The sequence below is a fragment of the Panthera tigris genome, chromosome A1 (genome assembly GCF_018350195.1).
Source record: "Panthera tigris isolate Pti1 chromosome A1, P.tigris_Pti1_mat1.1, whole genome shotgun sequence".
Classification (NCBI taxonomy): domain Eukaryota; kingdom Metazoa; phylum Chordata; class Mammalia; order Carnivora; family Felidae; genus Panthera; species Panthera tigris.
The window spans coordinates 106536060-106555244 of NC_056660.1; the positions used below are offsets into that span (position 1 = coordinate 106536060).

The 19185-nt window shown below is 37.2% G+C and overlaps 1 protein-coding gene across 1 annotated transcript; it reads left to right on the forward strand.

Moving 5' to 3' along the window:
- The first annotated feature begins 200 nt into the window (after positions 1-200).
- On the forward strand, positions 201-16301 carry MINAR2 (membrane integral NOTCH2 associated receptor 2). Its single transcript, XM_007087794.1, has 3 exons — positions 201-365; positions 12366-12593; positions 16122-16301. Exons 1-3 carry the CDS (start codon positions 201-203, stop codon positions 16299-16301), a joined length of 573 nt encoding a protein of 190 aa, XP_007087856.1.
- The last annotated feature ends 2884 nt before the right edge of the window (positions 16302-19185 follow it).

The window sequence follows — 19185 nt, forward strand, 5'->3', positions numbered from 1 at the left end:
GCGTGCTGTGTGTGAAAGGCAAGGCAGGGCGCTGCATTGTCTATGTGCGTCAGCATATCATTTCGAGAACAGCTCCCCCGTGTAGCTGAGAGACCTGGTTTCAGATGCCAACCGGAGCATCCTCAGGCTCATTAATAATGGACGAGTCTGACAGAAGCAGCCTCACTTACCTTTGTTTTCCACCGTAGACGAGGGGAGACATGGATCTCTCTGTTTTGCCAAATAACAACCATCCTGACAAATTCCTGCGGCTCGATGTGAAGTCTTTCATGAGGAACTCAGCTCTTCTTCAGGCCAGCCTGGTGAGGTTTCCAGGTGGGAATCACCCTGCCGCCCAGCACTGGCAAAACCTCGTGTACTCACAGGTAAAGTCCAGGACAGCATAAAGCCCCCAGGCGAGGATCAGTTCTTTCTCACTACCTATTATTTCCTTATTTGTGCAGGGACGGTGGGGGGAAGGCTGTAGGGAACACGGTACAAGGTGGCTGCCCTTGCAATATTAAAAAGGTCTTTCTCTCTTCCTTAACGTAAGGAAACTCTCTGATCACTTTATAAAATATGTGAATTCCTGCAAACATTCATTTTCCGCCAAGCACTAGCTTTGCAGCCCGTCCTCATTTTATTGCCTAGTTTTCATTTTACTCCTTTCCTTCAGAATTTTTCAAACCACTTGTTACTTTTGCAAATAAGACTCTGGGGGGAAAATTTACCTCTCTCTTCTGGTGCATTCTAAGCCCAAAGCAGCAGAAGCTTAAAAAGGGACTCAAACACAGCCTCTGAGACCACTGGGGAACTTGCTCTTGCCTTATGTAGGCTGGCTCCCTTTCATTTCTTGCAAAGAGTCAGCATAACAATGGAAACCCAATGATTGAAGGAAAACAAAATAGAGGGAACTCTTCCCTTTTATTTTAGATACTCTTATTTTCTGCAGGTATCCATGTAGACAAGACATAACAATCAGACCTTCAAACCCAGTGCACACTTTATTTTTTCGCTTTCTTCTTTTGCACCTTCCTTCTTTTTGCTGACCAAAAGAGAGGAATAAAACTGTGATGAGTTCCATGTGCTGGAATAAACATAAAGGCCCTGACTGTTGGAAGGCTCAAGAAACAGGAATAATCTTTGTTTTAAGACGTGAGGGCTAATGGGGTTAAGGGTTAGTCAATTTAGAAACAGGAAGAAGCATTTCATTTCAGAACAGATGTGACTGACCTACAAACCCCTGCAAGTCATTAAGTCCTTTGGAGTGGTTCAAATTCCCTGAACAGAAATTTGTTTTCTTTTAAGAAACAGTTGCTACTCATGTGTCCTGGTGTAAAGTGACTCCTTTGTGGTGTGTTTGTGGGCTCCTCGGGACCTTTATCATGAGATCATTCAAAATCAAGTACACTCAAATGATTATGTAAGTGTTTCCTCCACCTATAAGGGTTTTAATTTATTTCCATCATAAGGCAGCCTGTTATGACAACTGACTTTTTAAAAAATTTTGCATCCTTCCCTTTTGGAATCCTCAAAACTCTTCCCCCCACCCATACACACCTTTTTGGTTATTGTTTTCGTGTTTTAAGTTAAACACAATAAATTCCTCCTCATTGTTTATGCCACGGAATAAAATGACTCAAAAATCAGTTCAGAAAACCTTGGCCCTCCTATGCTATGAAGTTTAGTAGAAGAAAACATATCCAATAAATTCCTTTGAGGTTGGAACGTATCAATCTAACATCTTTTGTTTGGTACTGGAGTTGACCTATTTCCTTCACGGGAATCTTCACAGTTTAAAGCTCTGTTGAATGTTGTTCCTAAACCTGAATGAAATGCATCCAATTTTTAAGGGGCATCTTTCTCAATAGGTAGGCCCTGATGAGTTGAAGCGGTTATTTAACAAAAAAACAAGGAGGTAAAAATCTGCTATGAATGTCTTTAGATATGTTATTGGTAATTTTTTTAATTGTTCTTTGAGTTTATTTATTTATTCTTGAGAGAGAGACAGAGAGAGTGAGCAGGGGAGGGGCAGAGAGAGAGGAAGAGAGAGGAAAGCAGGCTCTGCACTGTCAGCATGGAGCCTGATGTGGGGTTCGAACTCACAAACTGTGAGATCATGACCGGAGCAGAAACCAAGAGGCAGACACCTAACCAACAGAGCCACCAAGGCACCCCTGTTATTGGTAATTTTAAACTGCACATGAACTCGATTTAATTATCCTTTTACCCTAAAATAACATTAAAATGACAGAATAAAGGCTAATTTACTATTGAAATAACAGGGTGAGGGGAAATAAATCTTACAAATTCAGTTGGCTGGGTAGCCATGACACAAATTAGGACTAACAATTATTTGTATTTACTACTTTAATTTGCAATATGTGAATAAGTAGTTCTTCTCTCATTAGCTGTTATTTTAAAAAATCCAGGAGTGATATATTTGTGGGATAAAATAAATACCTAAAATAAAGGACTTACTAAAGTTTTAAGTAGCTGTAGAGATACCTGAAAGAAGGCACAAAGTATATCAGGTGCATTTGAGACGTTAAGGGTGCATAAGGTGGCACTGTCAGAAGTTCTTAATTAAAAACCCTCAGTCTGCTGGGGATGCATTAAACCAACAGGAAGAGCATCGAATAAAGAGGGTGGAAACCTGGTTTCTTGTCTCACATCCACAGTAAGCCACTTTAAGAGACATCTATTGTGGCTCTTACTTGGTTCATGCCTCAATATTTTCACTTGAAAAACTAGAATAATATTAATTTTACATATTTGTTTTAAAATGAGAACAAGTAAAATAACATGAGGTAAAACAATTGAGAGGAAATATTTCCCATAAAAGTTTAAAAAACGTGTGTTGTTGTTGTTGTTGTTGTTAGACAGCAGTCTGTTGTGTGTGTTGAAATTATCCTTTCATTAGACATTGCAAAACAGTAGATAATACTACTTGCATTTTTTTATTTATAGTGTGGATGGAGGGGTGTATGTGCTTGTGTGTAGATGGTGGTGTTAGGGAATATAGTCAATACATCTGTGAATCCATAACTCAAGCAGTAGATTTTTTACTCACACGAAATCTACACAGACTTCAGAGTTGTGTCAGCTTACCGCTGGGTCTCACACCACCCAGGTGCGTGGTGTTTGGGATTCAGACTACATCACGAAATGTCAAAGGACTTAACCTAACAACAATTGCCTTCAAAATTAGTGGTGATTCAGAAGTTAAAACACAGATCTCATAATCCCGAATGTGAAGTTGAATTCCTAACTATATGCAGCATATTCTTATCCATCTCAAAGCTTTTCTATAAAAATTCACATAACATTTTCAGGGGAAATTCTTTAAGCCATTATTACACGTGAAAGCAATTGTGGGCATATAGAAAAGCAAGCACTCGTTCTCACGCATGCCTATAGTTCAGGACGCTGTGAATTCCATGCCTGGCAAATACACAGGTCATCCATGTTTGCAGGGAGAGAGTATGAGCATATATTTCTTGATTCTACTATATTTACTCCTTCTTAAATTCTTTCAGTAGAGAAGCAAAGAAGCTTCACAATAAATTTCATCTCAGTGCAATGAACAAATGTTCGCCAAAATCTAACGTTTCTGGTTGTTAAAATAATTTGGCGCATGTATCTGATGAAGGCATGTGGAATTGTATTCTAAATATTTCTGCCAATCGCTTTATAAAACGAGGTAATGAAAGGAAAAGGGTGATTTTTTTTTTAGTTTAAATGATAAAATATGTTTTGTTTCAGATAATGTAGTGCCCCCCCCCTTTTTTTGATTAGCAGTCAGACTTCAGAGTCATTTCAGACTAATCTCTTTGTTTTATCTTTTCCTGGCTTCCATCACATCTTTTTCAGAACCCAATAGCATTCCATGCTAAACGTGTGAGCTGGAGCAAAAGACCAAGGATAAGAGGTTGCTCTTCCCTTGATTTCTAGGCAGTGTCATTTCCTGGGTTTATTTCCTAGTCATTTTCCTCACTTTTTGTTACAGTCTTAAGAGCTATCTTTTCCCCTATGTTCTAATGTCTCTTCCATCTCAGTTTTTTGTTTTGCTTTGTTTTGCTTGTTTGCATACTATAATTGTACTTAATGATCTGTCTCTGGACAGGTCCCTGAAATCTGTTTTGCCTTCTCTAAAAATGTCTCTATTCCTAATCCTCCAATTAGCGTTCTGAAAAGAATGCCCTGCATATGCATTAGACTCCCATTTTTAAGCCTATATTTGGGGAAGAGCCTTTGAGGCTCTTAAATTATTATCTAGGAAGTAGATTGATGGGCACCACTCAGTTGTTCAGGGATTTACTTGCAAATATCAGAACATGATTTATCAAGTTATGCTAAATTTATGCAGCTCACAAAATCTCCAGTGGGGTCTGGAATTTAGCCTTGGATGGTGTGCTGCCAGAAACAACACCTAAGCTGTCTCATCATACTGCTCTCAGATCAGACCCAAATGCCTCTTGCACTAAAGCTTTTATTAAGGATGCTCTGAGTATTACAATAGCATGTGTGGGAGGTTAGGTGGAGGAGAAGGCAGGAAACAAGTTTCAAGAAAGGCCTGTGTCAGACAACAAATGTTTGGTAATTGTCTGAGATTTTAAATTTTATCTTGAAAATTTTGAGGGGTTGGTGAAAACTTATCCTAGCAATTTGGGAAACAGAATTACTGAGGTCACTGGGGAGCTGATTTTGTTTGTATACCCACAAGTAATAGATAAACAAAATGCCTTGTTTGCAAGGCATTTATGATTATGAAAGGGACTTCGTTGTATGTACAGATTAAATTGGGGAAAAATGGAAATCTTTATAATCTTGATTCTCCCAATCCATAAACATGGTATATCTTTTTATTTATTCAGTTCTTCATATGGCCCTTCAATGATATCTTATAATTCTCCACATAGAAGTTTTCATAAAGTTTGTTAGGTGTATATCTAAATATTTATATCACCATTGCTTTTAAGACTAGAACCTTTTAAATCATGTTTCATAATAAAGTGTTACTCATGCATGCCATTGATTTTTATAGACTATGTAATTGTTATATATTAATCTTAAATCCAGGAATAGTGTTAAATCTCTTTTATTTTGACTGTAAACATCCCTATATCTAATCATGCTATCCGCTATTTTGTTTTATTTAAAACCCTATTCCTTTTATTTATTTTTCTGTTCTTATTGTATTGCTTAGGGCTTCCACTGAAATAATATGTGAATGTTTGTGATTACTGACATCCTCTATTAATTCTGAAACTAAAACAAATGTTTCTAATATTGCAGCCATTTGGTAAACTATGCCCTGGAAGTTTTATGTAGATTCTCTTAATTAATTTTTAAAGATCCCCTACTATTCCCAGGTGGTTAGGAAAGTTTGTTTTAAATATGTTTGAATGTTTTCAAAATCTTTTTCAGAATCTGTTGTAAAATTCTGCATTTTTTTTCCTGTTAATGTGATGAGTTACATTCATCTTCTAATTTTAAATCACCCTCCAGGTAAAAATTATTTCCTGATATAAATCTTATTCTGGTATGTATAATTTATATGTATTGTAGGATTCTTTTTAGCAATAGCTTATTCATGACTTTTGCATTGTGCTTATAAGAGAAATTGTCCTATAATTAAATTACCTTTTCTTTTACTTACTGCCTTTGTCTGGAGTTTATACCAAGCTTTCATAAAGTGAATTGGGGAGTATTCCTTGTTTTCTTATTTTCTGGAAGTGTTTGACAAAATATAAATGATCTGTTTCAGGGATATCTAGTAGAATTTGACTGCAATATTCTCTTGGCCTGATAATTTTCAATTAGGGGTAGATGTTAAGTTATTGATTCAATTAACCAAATTATCACAGGTTTATTATCATTTTCTATTTTTTCTTTGCTTAAAATTTTTTCAGTGTTTATTTATTTTTGAAAGACAGAGAAAGAGACAGAGTGCAAGCGGGGTAGGGACAGAGAGAGAGGGAGACACAGAATCCGAAGCAGACTCCAGGCTCTGAGCTGTCAGCACAGAGTCCAAATGGGGTTCAAACTCATGAACCATGAGATCATGACATGAGCTTAAGTCAGATGCTTAACAGACTGAGCCACCCAAGCCCCCCTGTTTTTTTTCTTAATTAAGTTTGATAAGTTATATTATGAGGGAAACTGCCCAGTTGCACATAAAGTTTTTAAGTTGCTCATATTATTCTCCTATTACATTTATTAATCTCTGCTACGTCTCTTTCATTGTTTCTTTACATTTCTAACACTGGATTTGTGTCTTTTTATTTCTCCTGAGCTGTATTGCCAGACATGTTTTAATCTTTTTAGCCTCTCCAAAGAAATAGTTTTCAACATTGTTCATCCTATTATATATTTGTTTTTTAATTTGTAATATTTATTGATTTCTACTATCTTTTTTATTTGTTTAAATTGCAGTTAACATACAATGTAATATATCTACTTCTATCTTTATTGTTTCTTATTACCTCATTTTCTCATTCTGCCTTTATAATGCAGGAAAATATTTTTGTAATACTCCCTCAAAATATCATTTCAACTCCACCCAACAATTTTACAAATGTAGCATTTTCCATTTCAATTCTATTCTAAATTTTTAATTTCCATTATTTCTTTGAAGTGTGGGTTTAGTTTTCTACAAAACGTGGTACTTTAACTTTTTGATATAAATATACAAATTTCTAACTAAGTTGACTGTGTTCAAACAGCACAATCCATATAATACTGAGTCTTGGAAATATGTTTTAAAGTCTAGTACATTATCAACTTTTGTAAATATCCAGTGTATATTTTAAAATTAATGTATTCAGTTGTTTAATGAAGATGTCAGTATATGTGACTTGATCAAACTCGGTTTTATTGCTCAAATCCTTTATCTTTAGTAATTGTTTGTCTGCTTGATAAAAATTCTCTGCATAAATTTCTCCTTGTAATTATGTCAAGTTTTGCTTTATAAATTTTGATACTATTTTATTAGATACATACAAGTTTAGAATTGTTATATTTTACTGATGATATCTGTCTTTATTCACTTTCTAGCAATTCTCTGTAACTAACAAAGTCTTTTATTTTAATACCTATTTTGTCTGCTAAATATATACTTTCTTAGTGGTTAGTCAGGCTAAGTTATGTTATGGAAACAAATTTTAGTGAGTTAACACAATAAAATGTATCTCTCACAACATCTGATGTGGGTGATGTAGATGTCCTAAAGGCCTGGCTTCCAAGTGGAATCCAGACTGTTCCTTTGAGGGTTTACTATATCAGAATCTCCATAGGTCTGAACATTGGAAAGAGAGTAACCCAGGAATCTTTCAAGGGATTTTAGGGGTCAACCATGAGTTGTTAGTCATATGTCCTTGTTGTTGTATGCCCTTAAGAAGAAATGGATTTGCTAGTTAGGCTTTGCCACAGTTTATCATTCTGTCAAATATATTTACACACTATATATATATATATATATATATATATATATATATATATATAGTGTGTGTGTGTGTGTGTATATATATACAGTATATATATAGTGCATATACATATATAAATACTTATATTATATGTTAAACATATTTACATAACATATATTAGATATGTACACAATATATAAATAACACACACATATATATAAACTCTCCCTTTCTGAATGGGAAAAATTAAAGACACAGCCGTCACTATTCCAAAGTAATTCTGAGATCCCATGGGAGTAGTTTGCATGGCCTCCTTCTTTGAGGATATGGAAGATTGATTAGGGCATGATTCTGCTTTTTAGAAGGATTTCTGATGCATTGTTCTCTATAGTCTTTGATTACACTCTTTAGGAAGCATCTCCTTGTTCACTTTTGTCTTTTGCCACATCAGAAGTAGACCCTGCTTCAAGGACAGACTTCAAAGTTTACTCCTACTCAAGGACATTTAGAAATCTAGGATTATTGTCATTGTTTTCTTTTGTTTTGTTTTAATTTTAAATATTTAAAAGCTTTTAGGTGTAGGCTTGTGATTTCTTTGGTAATACATTCTTTACAGAATTTAGGAAGCTATTTATTAATGTATCTTACCTAACATAACTGACTACTTGCAGTCACTTTTATATGTCAGTAAACACACCTACGTTCTTTGAAGACATAGCTCTCAAATAGGCTGTAATGCCTTGCTTTTCTGCCTCCATTTCTGTATTTTTAGAGTCAGTGACAACCGCATAGAGGCTCTCAGGGATAACAGTTATGAAAGCACAGCCTAGCATGATCTTTATCTTGAGTCATTTTATTCAGTTGAGAAATTTCAATAGGTATTTTTTGCTCAATGCTTTTTTAAAAAAAATAATTCTGTGTTTTAGTATTGAGATCTACAAACAGACTTTAAACAATAGAAGGCATCACATTTCTAGATGCCTAGATTCCTCTCTACTTTCTTTCTTCTTTCCAACTGTGCAGCTGTCTCTAATCTCATCTCTTTCTTGTAGCACATTAATGCTATGATTATTGTAATGTCATTATATGTACATGAATTCTCTGATTATTTCACAAGTATCTCTCCTAGAGCTACAGGTAATTAGATTCCAAATTACAACAAATGACATTTATGCAAAAAAAATTTTTTCCTATAGGATATGAATAACCATCATTCCAGCTTCTGATGTTTCTCTCATCCCTTTCCACTTTTTGGCTGCAAGTCCATGCCACATGTTTGTGGAATTTCAAGATCTACTACTTTATTAGGGAGGATAGACTAGGCTGTGCTAACACATAACCCCACAAAATACCAGTAACTAAAAAGAATGTTCATGCTCACGAGAAGTCTAAAAAAGGGCAGGTGGATTTTAGAGGCAGCTCTTTTTCAAGCAATAACCCATGGCCTCAAGTTCTTTCATCCTGTAGTTCTGCCATCACAGAACCCTTACTTAACAGTGACACAAAAATGGAAAATGAGCCAAAAATCTTGTGGAAGATTTCAGGGGCCAGGCTTGGAGGTGGTTTAGCTGACCCCAATTTAACTTCAAGCCGGACTGGGAAAGACAGTCATCCATCCTTTATGCTTAGGAGAAGAGGATAAAATTCATAGGCATTTAACCAGTCACCACAATACATAGCTCCCATTCTTCTTCATTTGCCAGTATATCTTTTCACATTCTTTCACTCTCATTTTTGAGTCCTTATATTTTAGGTACTCCTCTTATAAATATTACATAATTTCATTTAATTTTAAAAATCTGACCTGACAATCTCTGTCTTTAAATAAAGAATTTAGTCTATTTACATTTAACATGATTATTTCTAAAATTGTTCTATTTTGCTGAAGTTCCCCCATTCTTGGTTTCAATTTTATTGTCTTATTATCAAGTTTCCTTTATCTTTTTTTCTATTGCTGTACTGATTTAGAAACTATGGATTCTTTCTCAATTTTTTACTAAGATTTCTATCCTCTCCCTAACCTGATTTCTTAAAATGTTCTAATAAAAAATATTTGTGTTAAATTTTACTGTCAAGTGACTTAGTTATCCCTTATTCAAAAACTCACAAATTAGGGGTGCCTGGGTGGGTCAGTTGGTTGAGCATCCTGCTCTTGATTTCAGCTCAGATCATGATACCAGAGTTTTGGGATCAAGGCCTGCAGTGGGCTCTGCACTGAGTGTGGAACCTACTTAAGACTCTCTCTCTCTCCCCCTCTCTCCATCTCTCTCTTCCACTCCCTCTACCCCTTTCCCCCACTCATGCTATTGCCCTCTTTCTAAAATAAAAAAAAATTGTAAATAAATTAAAAATTGTTTAAATTCCCAAATTGGTGATTATTATCTCTGTTTTACCATAAAATCAATACTTACTTAGATATATATAGAGAGAGATAGATAGACTTATCAATATTTTTTCCATATTCCTTTTTGTTTTGTTTTGTTTTGTTCGGCATTTCTTCTTAATTTTTCCTTTTATTATCAAGTTTCTTCTTTCTGGAGTATAGTTTTTTTAGAGGCTCTTTCTTTATTGGTCTATTAATTGTATACTCTCAATTTTTGTTTGTCTCAACGTGCACTCTATTTCACTAATTTTACTGATTGATAGTTTACTTATATATAAATGTTGTAAATAATGATTTAAGTGTATAAAAGATAAATGGACAAAGTAAAGGTGATACGGAAAAGTCCAGGTAAGCTTTGAAATGTTACTTTCCTTAAATATTTTAAAATACAAATTATTGTAGAGTCCATATGGCTAAAATAATAGAATTACTGTTGAGTTTTCCTTTGGTAAATATAATCTAGTGGGGTCGAGAGTTAGAATCAAATACATGCTTTTTTTCCCCTTAGGCTATTTGAGAAAAATTATCAAAATGTGAATGAACCTCAACCATCATTAGTATTTTTATATTGCTATCATATTCTTAGTAAAGAATATTCTATTATATACCTTAGTAAAAATATTCTATTAGTTTTCCCTTCACATGCCTTCATACATGAAATTGTCATGCAACAGAAAAATAAATGGCACCATGTAGTAAGATAAACCCCAGACTTCCAAGAATATGGTTTAGAATTAAGGGTTTGCATGTTCTTTTTACACTATAGGTCTGATTAATTTTTATCTTGTGCCTGTTAGTTTTTCAGGGTCTTTATACACTGTAATAGAGTCTGTTATTTTTTCCTGGCCCCCCAAACTGTATTTTCCTCATTTACAGAGCTTTCTTATTTAAGAAGCTCAAAGAATAGTCTAGTAGGCAAGAGAACTGACAAAGCAAATTTGTCAGTGTCCAAAGAATTATCCCTCTCAAAGATGATCAAAGATATCTATTCTCGAAAAAAACAAAAAAGCCTTGAGTCAGAATTATGCTAAGCTGAAATGATCTAAATTTCATATCAAATTGTTTTCATATCAAATTCAGAAACATGTTTTATGAGGTCATCCATCTTAAAGACAAATGCTAAGTCAAGATGATGTATTATTTCATTGCAAATTTCAGTATTGTAGAATATAAATTGATTTTCAGACCAACAACATAATAAATTCAGAGAAGATCTCCAAGTTGACCGCTAAGCATGTCAAAAATGTATGGGTTAAGAAAATTAGGGAAATGTAAGGCTGAAGAGAATGTGAATGGTTTTACCTAGATGATTTTTTTTTGGCTTATCAGCCATTTCAGAAGGAAACTATATGTAAAATTAGTTTACAATTTAGCTTACATAAATACATATTCAATGTGACCTATATACCCCAATATATGCTGAGGAATCAGTATAATGGTGATAATAAAGATGACTAAGAGGAATATCAATTGCTATTGAACCTGTCTAGGAAGTCTGAAATATGTGAAACATATGCATTAAAAAATTGCTGTAAATTAGTGAAATGTGTCACTAGCTTTCAAGGGTTAACCCTAAGTTTTCTGAAAATTAACTTATGTGAAATTCCTCTCCCTTGAAGCCCCATGATAACTGAGGCATTACTCTATAAGCTTTTGTTTCTTCTCAACTTTATTTAACCAATGAACAAATTTCAATGGAAATATTTTCTACCTCCATGGTACTTTTGTAGCCATAAGAAGAAAGAAAGAAAAAAAAGCAAAATACAAATCTGAAGGTCAGATCAGACACAAAAACACAACTGGCGTCCACTGTTAAACTTGGGACACTGGTTGTCCTTGGGCAGGGGAAGGGCAAGGCAGAGTGAGGTGTGCTGGTAGGTGCTCTGTTTCTTGGTAGCGTCTCGGGTTTATTTGGTTTGTGAAAATTTATCGAGCTATACATTTATGATATGTGTGATTTTCTATTGTATATTTTGCTTCAATAAAAAAAGATCTAAAAAATCTGAAAGTCAATATTAGAGCCATCTAATAGCCACCTGGTCTGTACACATATAAAGGAATATGATGCTGTTCCGTCCTCCAAACTGCCTGAAATAGGAGTCCCAAGAGAGTTTTTGTAAAAGCCAAGGCACATCTATAAAATGTTTGTAATCTTCAGTTTGCTGGATTAATCCAGCAACGCTAAATATTATTTTTATCGGTCGTGGAATGCACAAATAGAAAGAAGTAAAATGTTATTAAATCTCAGTGCAAGTGAGCTGGAAAAGAAATTGGCTTTGTTCAGAATTCTGCGATCGGAATTAAAGGACAGCGTACTTTCTCTGTAGTGATAAAATAGCATTTTAATGAATGATTACTAAAGCTGAGGAAGATCACATGCAAAGTAAAAACTCAGTTAAGGACAGGATTCTAGGTCAGACCAGATCCTAGAATCGTTTCCTCGTTCATTGTCCTAATCTGTTGGGGTTCCAGGCAGAATCAGCAAATTTTCAGGGGCGGTTATTTCACGTTTCATCCTCCGCCATCAGTGAGTGGCCCATTGGTAAGAGGAGACTTGTCTCTGTGCCTACTAACAGAGAGAGAAGAAGACTATCACTGCTCAGCGAATGAGAGGACCCAGTGCACAGCGTGCTGTTGCTACGGATCATCCCCCACCATCCCTGTCCTCTGTTCTGAAGAATAACCCACTGTACGGTGACATAAGTTTGGAGGAAGCTATGGAAGAAAGAAAAAAGAACCCCTCATGGACCGTTGAAGAATATGACAGGCATTCCCTGCACACAAACCTTTCTGGACACCTGAAGGTACTCAAAGCAAAGAATCACCTTCTTCAGTTGCTGAAGAAGATCAGTTGAAGTTTCCTTTTTTAAAAATGGATATAAGGGTGCCTGGGTGGCTCAGTCGGTTAAGCATCCCACTTCTGCTCAGGTCATGATCTCACAGTTCATGAGTTTGAGCCCCGCATCGGGCTCTCTGCTGACAGCTCAGAGCCAGGAGCCTGCTTCAGATCTGTGTCTCCATTTCTCTCTGTCCCTCCCCTACTCATGCTCTGTCAGTCTCTCTCTCTCAAAAATAAACAAACATTAAAAAAAATTTTTTTAATGGGTGTTTAGGTGACCACCCCTTTTCACTAGACCCAAATGTCCAGGTGTCAGATCATTGTGGCATCTGGCATCCTTTTCTCTGTCCTAGTCAGTACATGTTTATTGATTTCTTCTGAATTTTACAGTGTCAGCAATTACTGGCATCTGTATAGTGTAGAGAGGAGGAAATGATGTGATACAGAAAAGTTTACCTAGAAGGTAAAAGGTTTTTCAAAGTTAATTTGGCAGATTATGTATGTTTTCCCCTAGTTTTATGACCATTTATTTCATGAATACTTAAGAATTCCCTATTCTGCATTTATTCAAAAATATTTATTAAATTCTCTGTCTTAGGCACTGTGCAAGGCAGTTCTCATCAAAGGTCACCTTATTCCAAGCCCACTCAATGATTTAAGATTGCAGATTTACATTTTGGACATTTTCCTGTGTCTCAGTAACAAAACAAAACAAAAACATTTCAACACAGGAAAAGTATGCAATGAACTCATTCACCCAGCCTAAACCCAACTTCAGTTTTTCTTTCCCCACCGCCCACCCGCACTCCTACCCCAGCCCCACTGGTGGTGTCCTCTGTCACGTGTATAGAAGATCTAGACATACCTGAACATCAGGGAGGGTGGCCCTGTATTTTTTACTAGATTCCTCCTCAGCCTCGGTTTGCCTTAGGGTCAGGGAGGCCTGACATTTTCCATATACCCTTCACGTAACAAGGTGTATCTGCTCTGAGCCCTGTAACTTAAGCACCTGAAGATTTCTTTCTGTTGAAAAGGGGATAGCATTGCGTCCCCTTAAAATCTTACACTTAAAAATCTCCTATGTGCACTCTTGAAATATCTTCTTGTCCAGAGACTTTGAGGTTTTTTAATCTCCTAATAGATTTGATGTATCTACTTAATCTAGCCTTTTTTCCAGGGAAGTTTCCATAACAGACACTCCCCCCTAGCAACAGTAATCTTGTGTTTTGTTTTCTTTTGTTTTGTTTTTATCAGGAGTCTGAAGATCAGGACCTCTAAGAAGTCACTTTCTTTTTTTCTCTTTTTTTTATTAAGTTTTAATTTTAATTCCAGTGTAGTTAAAATACAGTTATATTGGTTTCAGTTGTACGATATAGTGATTCAACAGTTCCATACATCACCCAGTGCTCATGATGAAAATTGTACTCCTTAATCCCCATCACTTATGTCACCCAACCCAATCCCCCTCTCTTCTCCCCTCTGGTGACCATCAGTTTGTTCTCTATACTTAAGAGTCTGTTTCTTGGTTTCTCTCTCTCTCTCTCTCTCTCTCTCTCTTCTCTCTCTTGTTCCTTGGCTGTTTGTTTTGTTTCTTAAATACCACATGAGTGGAATCATATGGTATTTGTCTTTCTCTGACTTACATACTTCCCTTAGCATAATACTGTCTAGCTCCATCCATGTTTTTGCAAATGGCAGGTTACATTCTTTTCTATGGCTGAATACCATCCCAATGTGTGTGTGTATACGTGTATATATATATATATATATATATATATATATACCATATCTTTATTCATTCATCTATCAATGGATAACTGGGCTGCTTAAGAAGTCACTTTCTACGATTAGGAAAAAATGTATTGTTTTATTTTGCAAGAATTTCTTGACTGTATGCTAGAGCTTCTTCTCCCCTCCATGTTGTTCACATGAATGGCAAAGGGACTATAAAGATGAGTATTCCTGTCCCTGTTGTCAAATAGTTAATCTAACTGATCAAAGTAACAAACCATAATTATAAAACAAGATAGAGGAAGAGGATAGTGTTTGTAATAATAGTAGAAAGTGCTATGCAGATTCAAACGAGGACAAAACTACACTGGATTATAAAAAGGCTTCATGAAAAAGTTAATTTATGCTGGACTTGAAGAATGAGTAGAATTCCAAAAGATATGGAGAGTTTGCATGAGTGGGGAAGCTCTTCTGTCAGGAGTAGCAAGAAAAAAGGCACAAATACAAGAAAGTGAGAGAGTTTGTGAGAATAGTAGATAGTCCAGTGTTGCTGGCACTGTAGTGTAAGTAATAGAATAAGGCTCAAAACCACTAAACAGAAAAGTTCAAATGTACGGCTGAGGAGATTGAACATCATTGGCAATGAGGAATAATGTTTCTGTTGGAAAATTCCATGAGTTATGTATAGGAGGATCAAATGTAAATATGATAGATGTATTGCTTCACTAAAACCAGAGTCAGTCCCCTCCCTAACCATCCTCCACATATACAGTTACCTCAGAGCTTTTACAGACCTCATGATACTATTTTTCAGCACTTTTTTTTTTAATATGAGAGGGGTGGGGCATGGGTGAAGGACAGAGGAAGAGAGAGAAAGAGAATCCCAAGAAGGCTCCATGCTCAGTGCAGACCCAATGTGGGGCTCAATCCCAAGACCTTGGCATCATGACCTGAACTGAAATCAAGAGTCAGACATTCAACTGACTGAGCCACCCAGGTGCCCCAAGCACTAAGTTTTTAAAGAGATGTTTCTGGAAGTCATGATGTTTGTTCTCATTAGAATTTCTTTCTATACCTCATGAATTCAACTTCTTCATCGTCATCCTTATGCATAGCTCATAACTAGCAGAAAGAGCCCCTAACGTATGTTCTGAAACTTTTCCACCTCTTACAGGCTATAAAATTCCAAGTGCCTTTGGTCAGTCCCATTTTTCTAAAATACTAAGAGTTTTATCAGTAAGAAAGGAGAAAGGAAACCCCATATTTAGTTACCAGGGCAAACTACAAGCAGAATGTAAGAGAGGATTTCGACAAGGATTTCAAGATCATCTATCCTTCTGCACATTTCATCCAAATTTTACTTTAATATTTTAGCTTTTCTAAGAGCAGGACATTGAAACTAGTAGCAATGTGGTCGAAGAATGGTATTGCCATCACCAGTATCCACCCACCTCCCTATACGTGAGCCATTCCTCTCCTGGCAGTGCTAGCCTGAAGGTAAGTCATCGACCCCTGAGGCTAGAGAGGCAGAGAGGGTGGGCAGGCCAGCTGGCCGCTAGCCATTGCTGATGAGAAATAATGATGCTATTCAGAGAAGCCTAGCCTCTCTTACTGCAACCATGACCCTTAAGCTTCACCCAGGGCAATAGGACTATTGGTCTTCAAACCTCTGAGAGTATCTTGTTCTATAGTATCAAGTGGTGTGTAACGCTGACTGATCACTGATTGATCCTAGTCTCCTATGTAATTTTTTTTTTTTTAGGAAAATCCTAATGACCTACGGTTTTGGTTGGGAGACATGTACACGCCCGGTTTTGATACCTTACTGAAAAAGGAAGAGGAACAAGAAAAGCATTCGAAATATTGTCGTATAGGTCTCATTTTGCTCCTTGTTGCCTGCATCTTGGTTTTCATAGTGACCGTTTGCATGTTTTTCACCTAAAGAAACTGCCGCAGACACAGACACTTGAAAGTTCTTAAAAATCTTTCTAAATAAACATTCGCAGAAAAACATGTTCAAGTAGTATGAATGTATGGTTGAACGTACAGCTCAATGTAATCGTCTCGTAGAACACAAATGTTGCTGGAGATAAGCTGGCTTTCTCTCCTTTGTTCTACGAAATTTGTAAGAATTCCAGAATGGCTTTTTTCCTTTGGGAGGCAGGACTTCTGGGGATCACAGAAAAGTCACCATATACAACCAAAAGTTAACACTTAGAATAGAGAACGAAACCGCACCAATAATTGTCAGCAGCTTTGTCTTACCTCCTTGCCACCCCCACCCTCCTTTCCTCCCTAAGACAGCTGAGCAAATCAGGGGCACCTGGGTGGCTCAGCCGGTTTAGTGCCTGACTTCCGCTCAGGTCATGACCTGGCAGTTCCTGAGCTTGAGTCCCCCGTGGTTGGGTGAGTAGCTGGCCCGGGGAGCCCCATTTCTTCCTCTCTCTCTGCCTCTCCTGGGAGTCTTTCTCTCTCTCTCTCTGTCCCTCACTCACGTGTGCCCCCCTCTCTCTCTCTCTCTCTCTCTCTCTCGAAGGAAGGAAGGAAGGGAGGAAGGAAGTTGAGCAAATCATTTTTTGGCTGCCAGATATACAGGTTAAAAACTTGTGGTTGTGCTATCTATTGCGTTGGATTCAAGCTGCTTTATCTCATTTTGTTCCTATTTAAGCCAGAAAAAAAGGGATGGTGGAGGGGCTTGACTCAAACGTGTTCTTATTTTCCCAGGATTCCTTTTCAATGCCTCAGTTTGATGTTGCACTGTCAGTACACCTAAACTTGAACAGGCCATAGTTATAGAATTAATTACACTTCTTTAGTTTTTTTTTAACGTCTACTTACTTTTAAGAGACGGAGTACAAGTGGGGGAGGGGCAGAGAGAGAGGGAGACCCAGAATCCGAAGCAGGCTCCAGGCTCTGAGTTGACAGCACTAAGCCCAATGCCGGGTTTGAACCCACCAGCTGTGAGATCATGACCTGAGCCAAAGTTGGATGCTTAGCCCACTGAGCCAGCCAGGCACCCCAAAATTAATTACCTTTCCAGCCAATCTTGCTTACTAATTGATCCGCATTGGCTAGTGTGACCTCTGGTGGCTCTCAGTGAGTATGTATCACCAGCCATGGCCTCAGAGGAAGGCCCTCCAAAAGCAGAGGAAATACAGCAGAGAGAATGGGATCTGAATCCTGTCTTCTGCTAACTGTGGGACCCTGGGCAAGTTATTGTCTCTGAGAAAGGATAAGAATCAGCTCCCCCGTGGGGCTTGCCTAAGGACTAAACAGGAGCCAGATAAGAACAATACTTGGGTCCTAGTAAGTAGTTGCATAGTTAAGGACAACTGTTGCAACTAGTATGTGCTAGTTTATCGGTACCCTGAGGTACCTGACATTGCCTACAGATAACCAGGGACATGATTCTGGCCACAGATAGAGAATCAAGTCGCCTCCCTTAGCTTTTTCCTAGAACATTGGACCCTACGTCACTCGTCCACTCCTTTCTCTTCTTTCAGGACTACCCCCACTCCCACCCCCACACTGTTTAGTGCATAAAACAGAAAAGGGACCTTTTCCTTTTCCCATTCATCAGCTTTGGCCCTTTGGGACTAGCACACCATTCTACTGTATTTCTCTTAGAGTTACCTGAAATAAAAATTATTGAAGTGCAGCTTTACCGTACAATAGAATCATTGTGCACAACGGTAGTCTGAGCCATATTTGTAGTACTTGACTTCTTATTCCTCTCCTCCTTTATAATACGTTGTCATCCAATTTAGAACTGAATTAAGAACAAAGGTCCTGGGGACTTCCAAGGGCAGGCCCGCTCACTGTGGGTGCCTGGCAGACAACCTCTTGCTATTAACCCAGTTTGCAAAGCCTGCCCAAAGTTCGCCTCTAAGGGATTCAAACCATGTTCAGGTCTCTGCTACACGTGGAAAGCATTTGTGCTGCACCAGGTTACAACCAGCTGTCCAGGGTCGCTTACAGGTAAGGCTCTCTAAGGGCACTCAGCAGGGATAACCACAGCTAGCAGTCATTTAGATTTCAACATGATGTGTTTATTACTTTGCATTGCTCCCAAACCAATCTTCACGTTTAGCCTTCAGTGTAACTATAGAATCAAAATATGTTATCCCTCATTGGATTAATGTGATGCATCTACATGAAAGGGAAAGTCAAAAGACGAGTCAGTATATTCCTGTGTGCCCTCAAAATCATACCGTGAAAGCCGTTCCAGTTTCCCCTTCAGTATGGGTTTTGAAAATGGCTCTAGCAGAAAAAGCATGAGGTCATGGAAAATACAGAGGTGATGGCCCTAAACAGGCTTAAGTTCAAATCTGGGCTTTTTAAAACAACCTCTGATCCAGATTCAGTGAACGTATTTTTAAAGCATTTCAGTACAATCCTTGGTACATAATAGGTGGTCAATAAATAGTAATTACTATTATGTTCAAAAAATGACTGTTTTAGTCACTACTTTTTTTTCTAAATTGGGTGAGGAAGTCTGGGCTCCCCAAATTCTTCAGTGATAATGGTTTCAAACAGTGATCTTTCCCGGGCTCTTTAGAAGATGCTCCCCACAAAAGTTTTATTCTGTTGCTTTGTTGTGTTTTGTTTTGTTTTTTGGATATTAGGTTAGTGTGTGGGAGGCCTAAAAGCACATAGTCTGGTAATTTTCTAGAGAAAAACATTCCAACTGTGGATCCTGTTTTAAAGTGCTGCTCTCAGATTTAAAAGAAGAAATGAAATTGTTTTCTACATAACCCATTAATGGCTATTCCAATTATCTTCATGTTGCTGTCACCTAGCGGAGAGTTTAGTGGGTAGAAAACAAA

Excerpts from the sequence above, each read along its gene's own strand:
- MINAR2 (XM_007087794.1), top strand. The coding sequence starts at position 201 with ATGGATCTCTCTGTTTTGCCAAATAACAACCATCCTGACAAATTCCTG. Across the intron at positions 366-12,365 it reads AAAACCTCGTGTACTCACAG|AGAGAGAAGAAGACTATCAC; the intron begins GTAAAGTCCAGG and ends GCCTACTAACAG. Across the intron at positions 12,594-16,121 it reads ACCTTTCTGGACACCTGAAG|GAAAATCCTAATGACCTACG; the intron begins GTACTCAAAGCA and ends TTTTTTTTTTAG.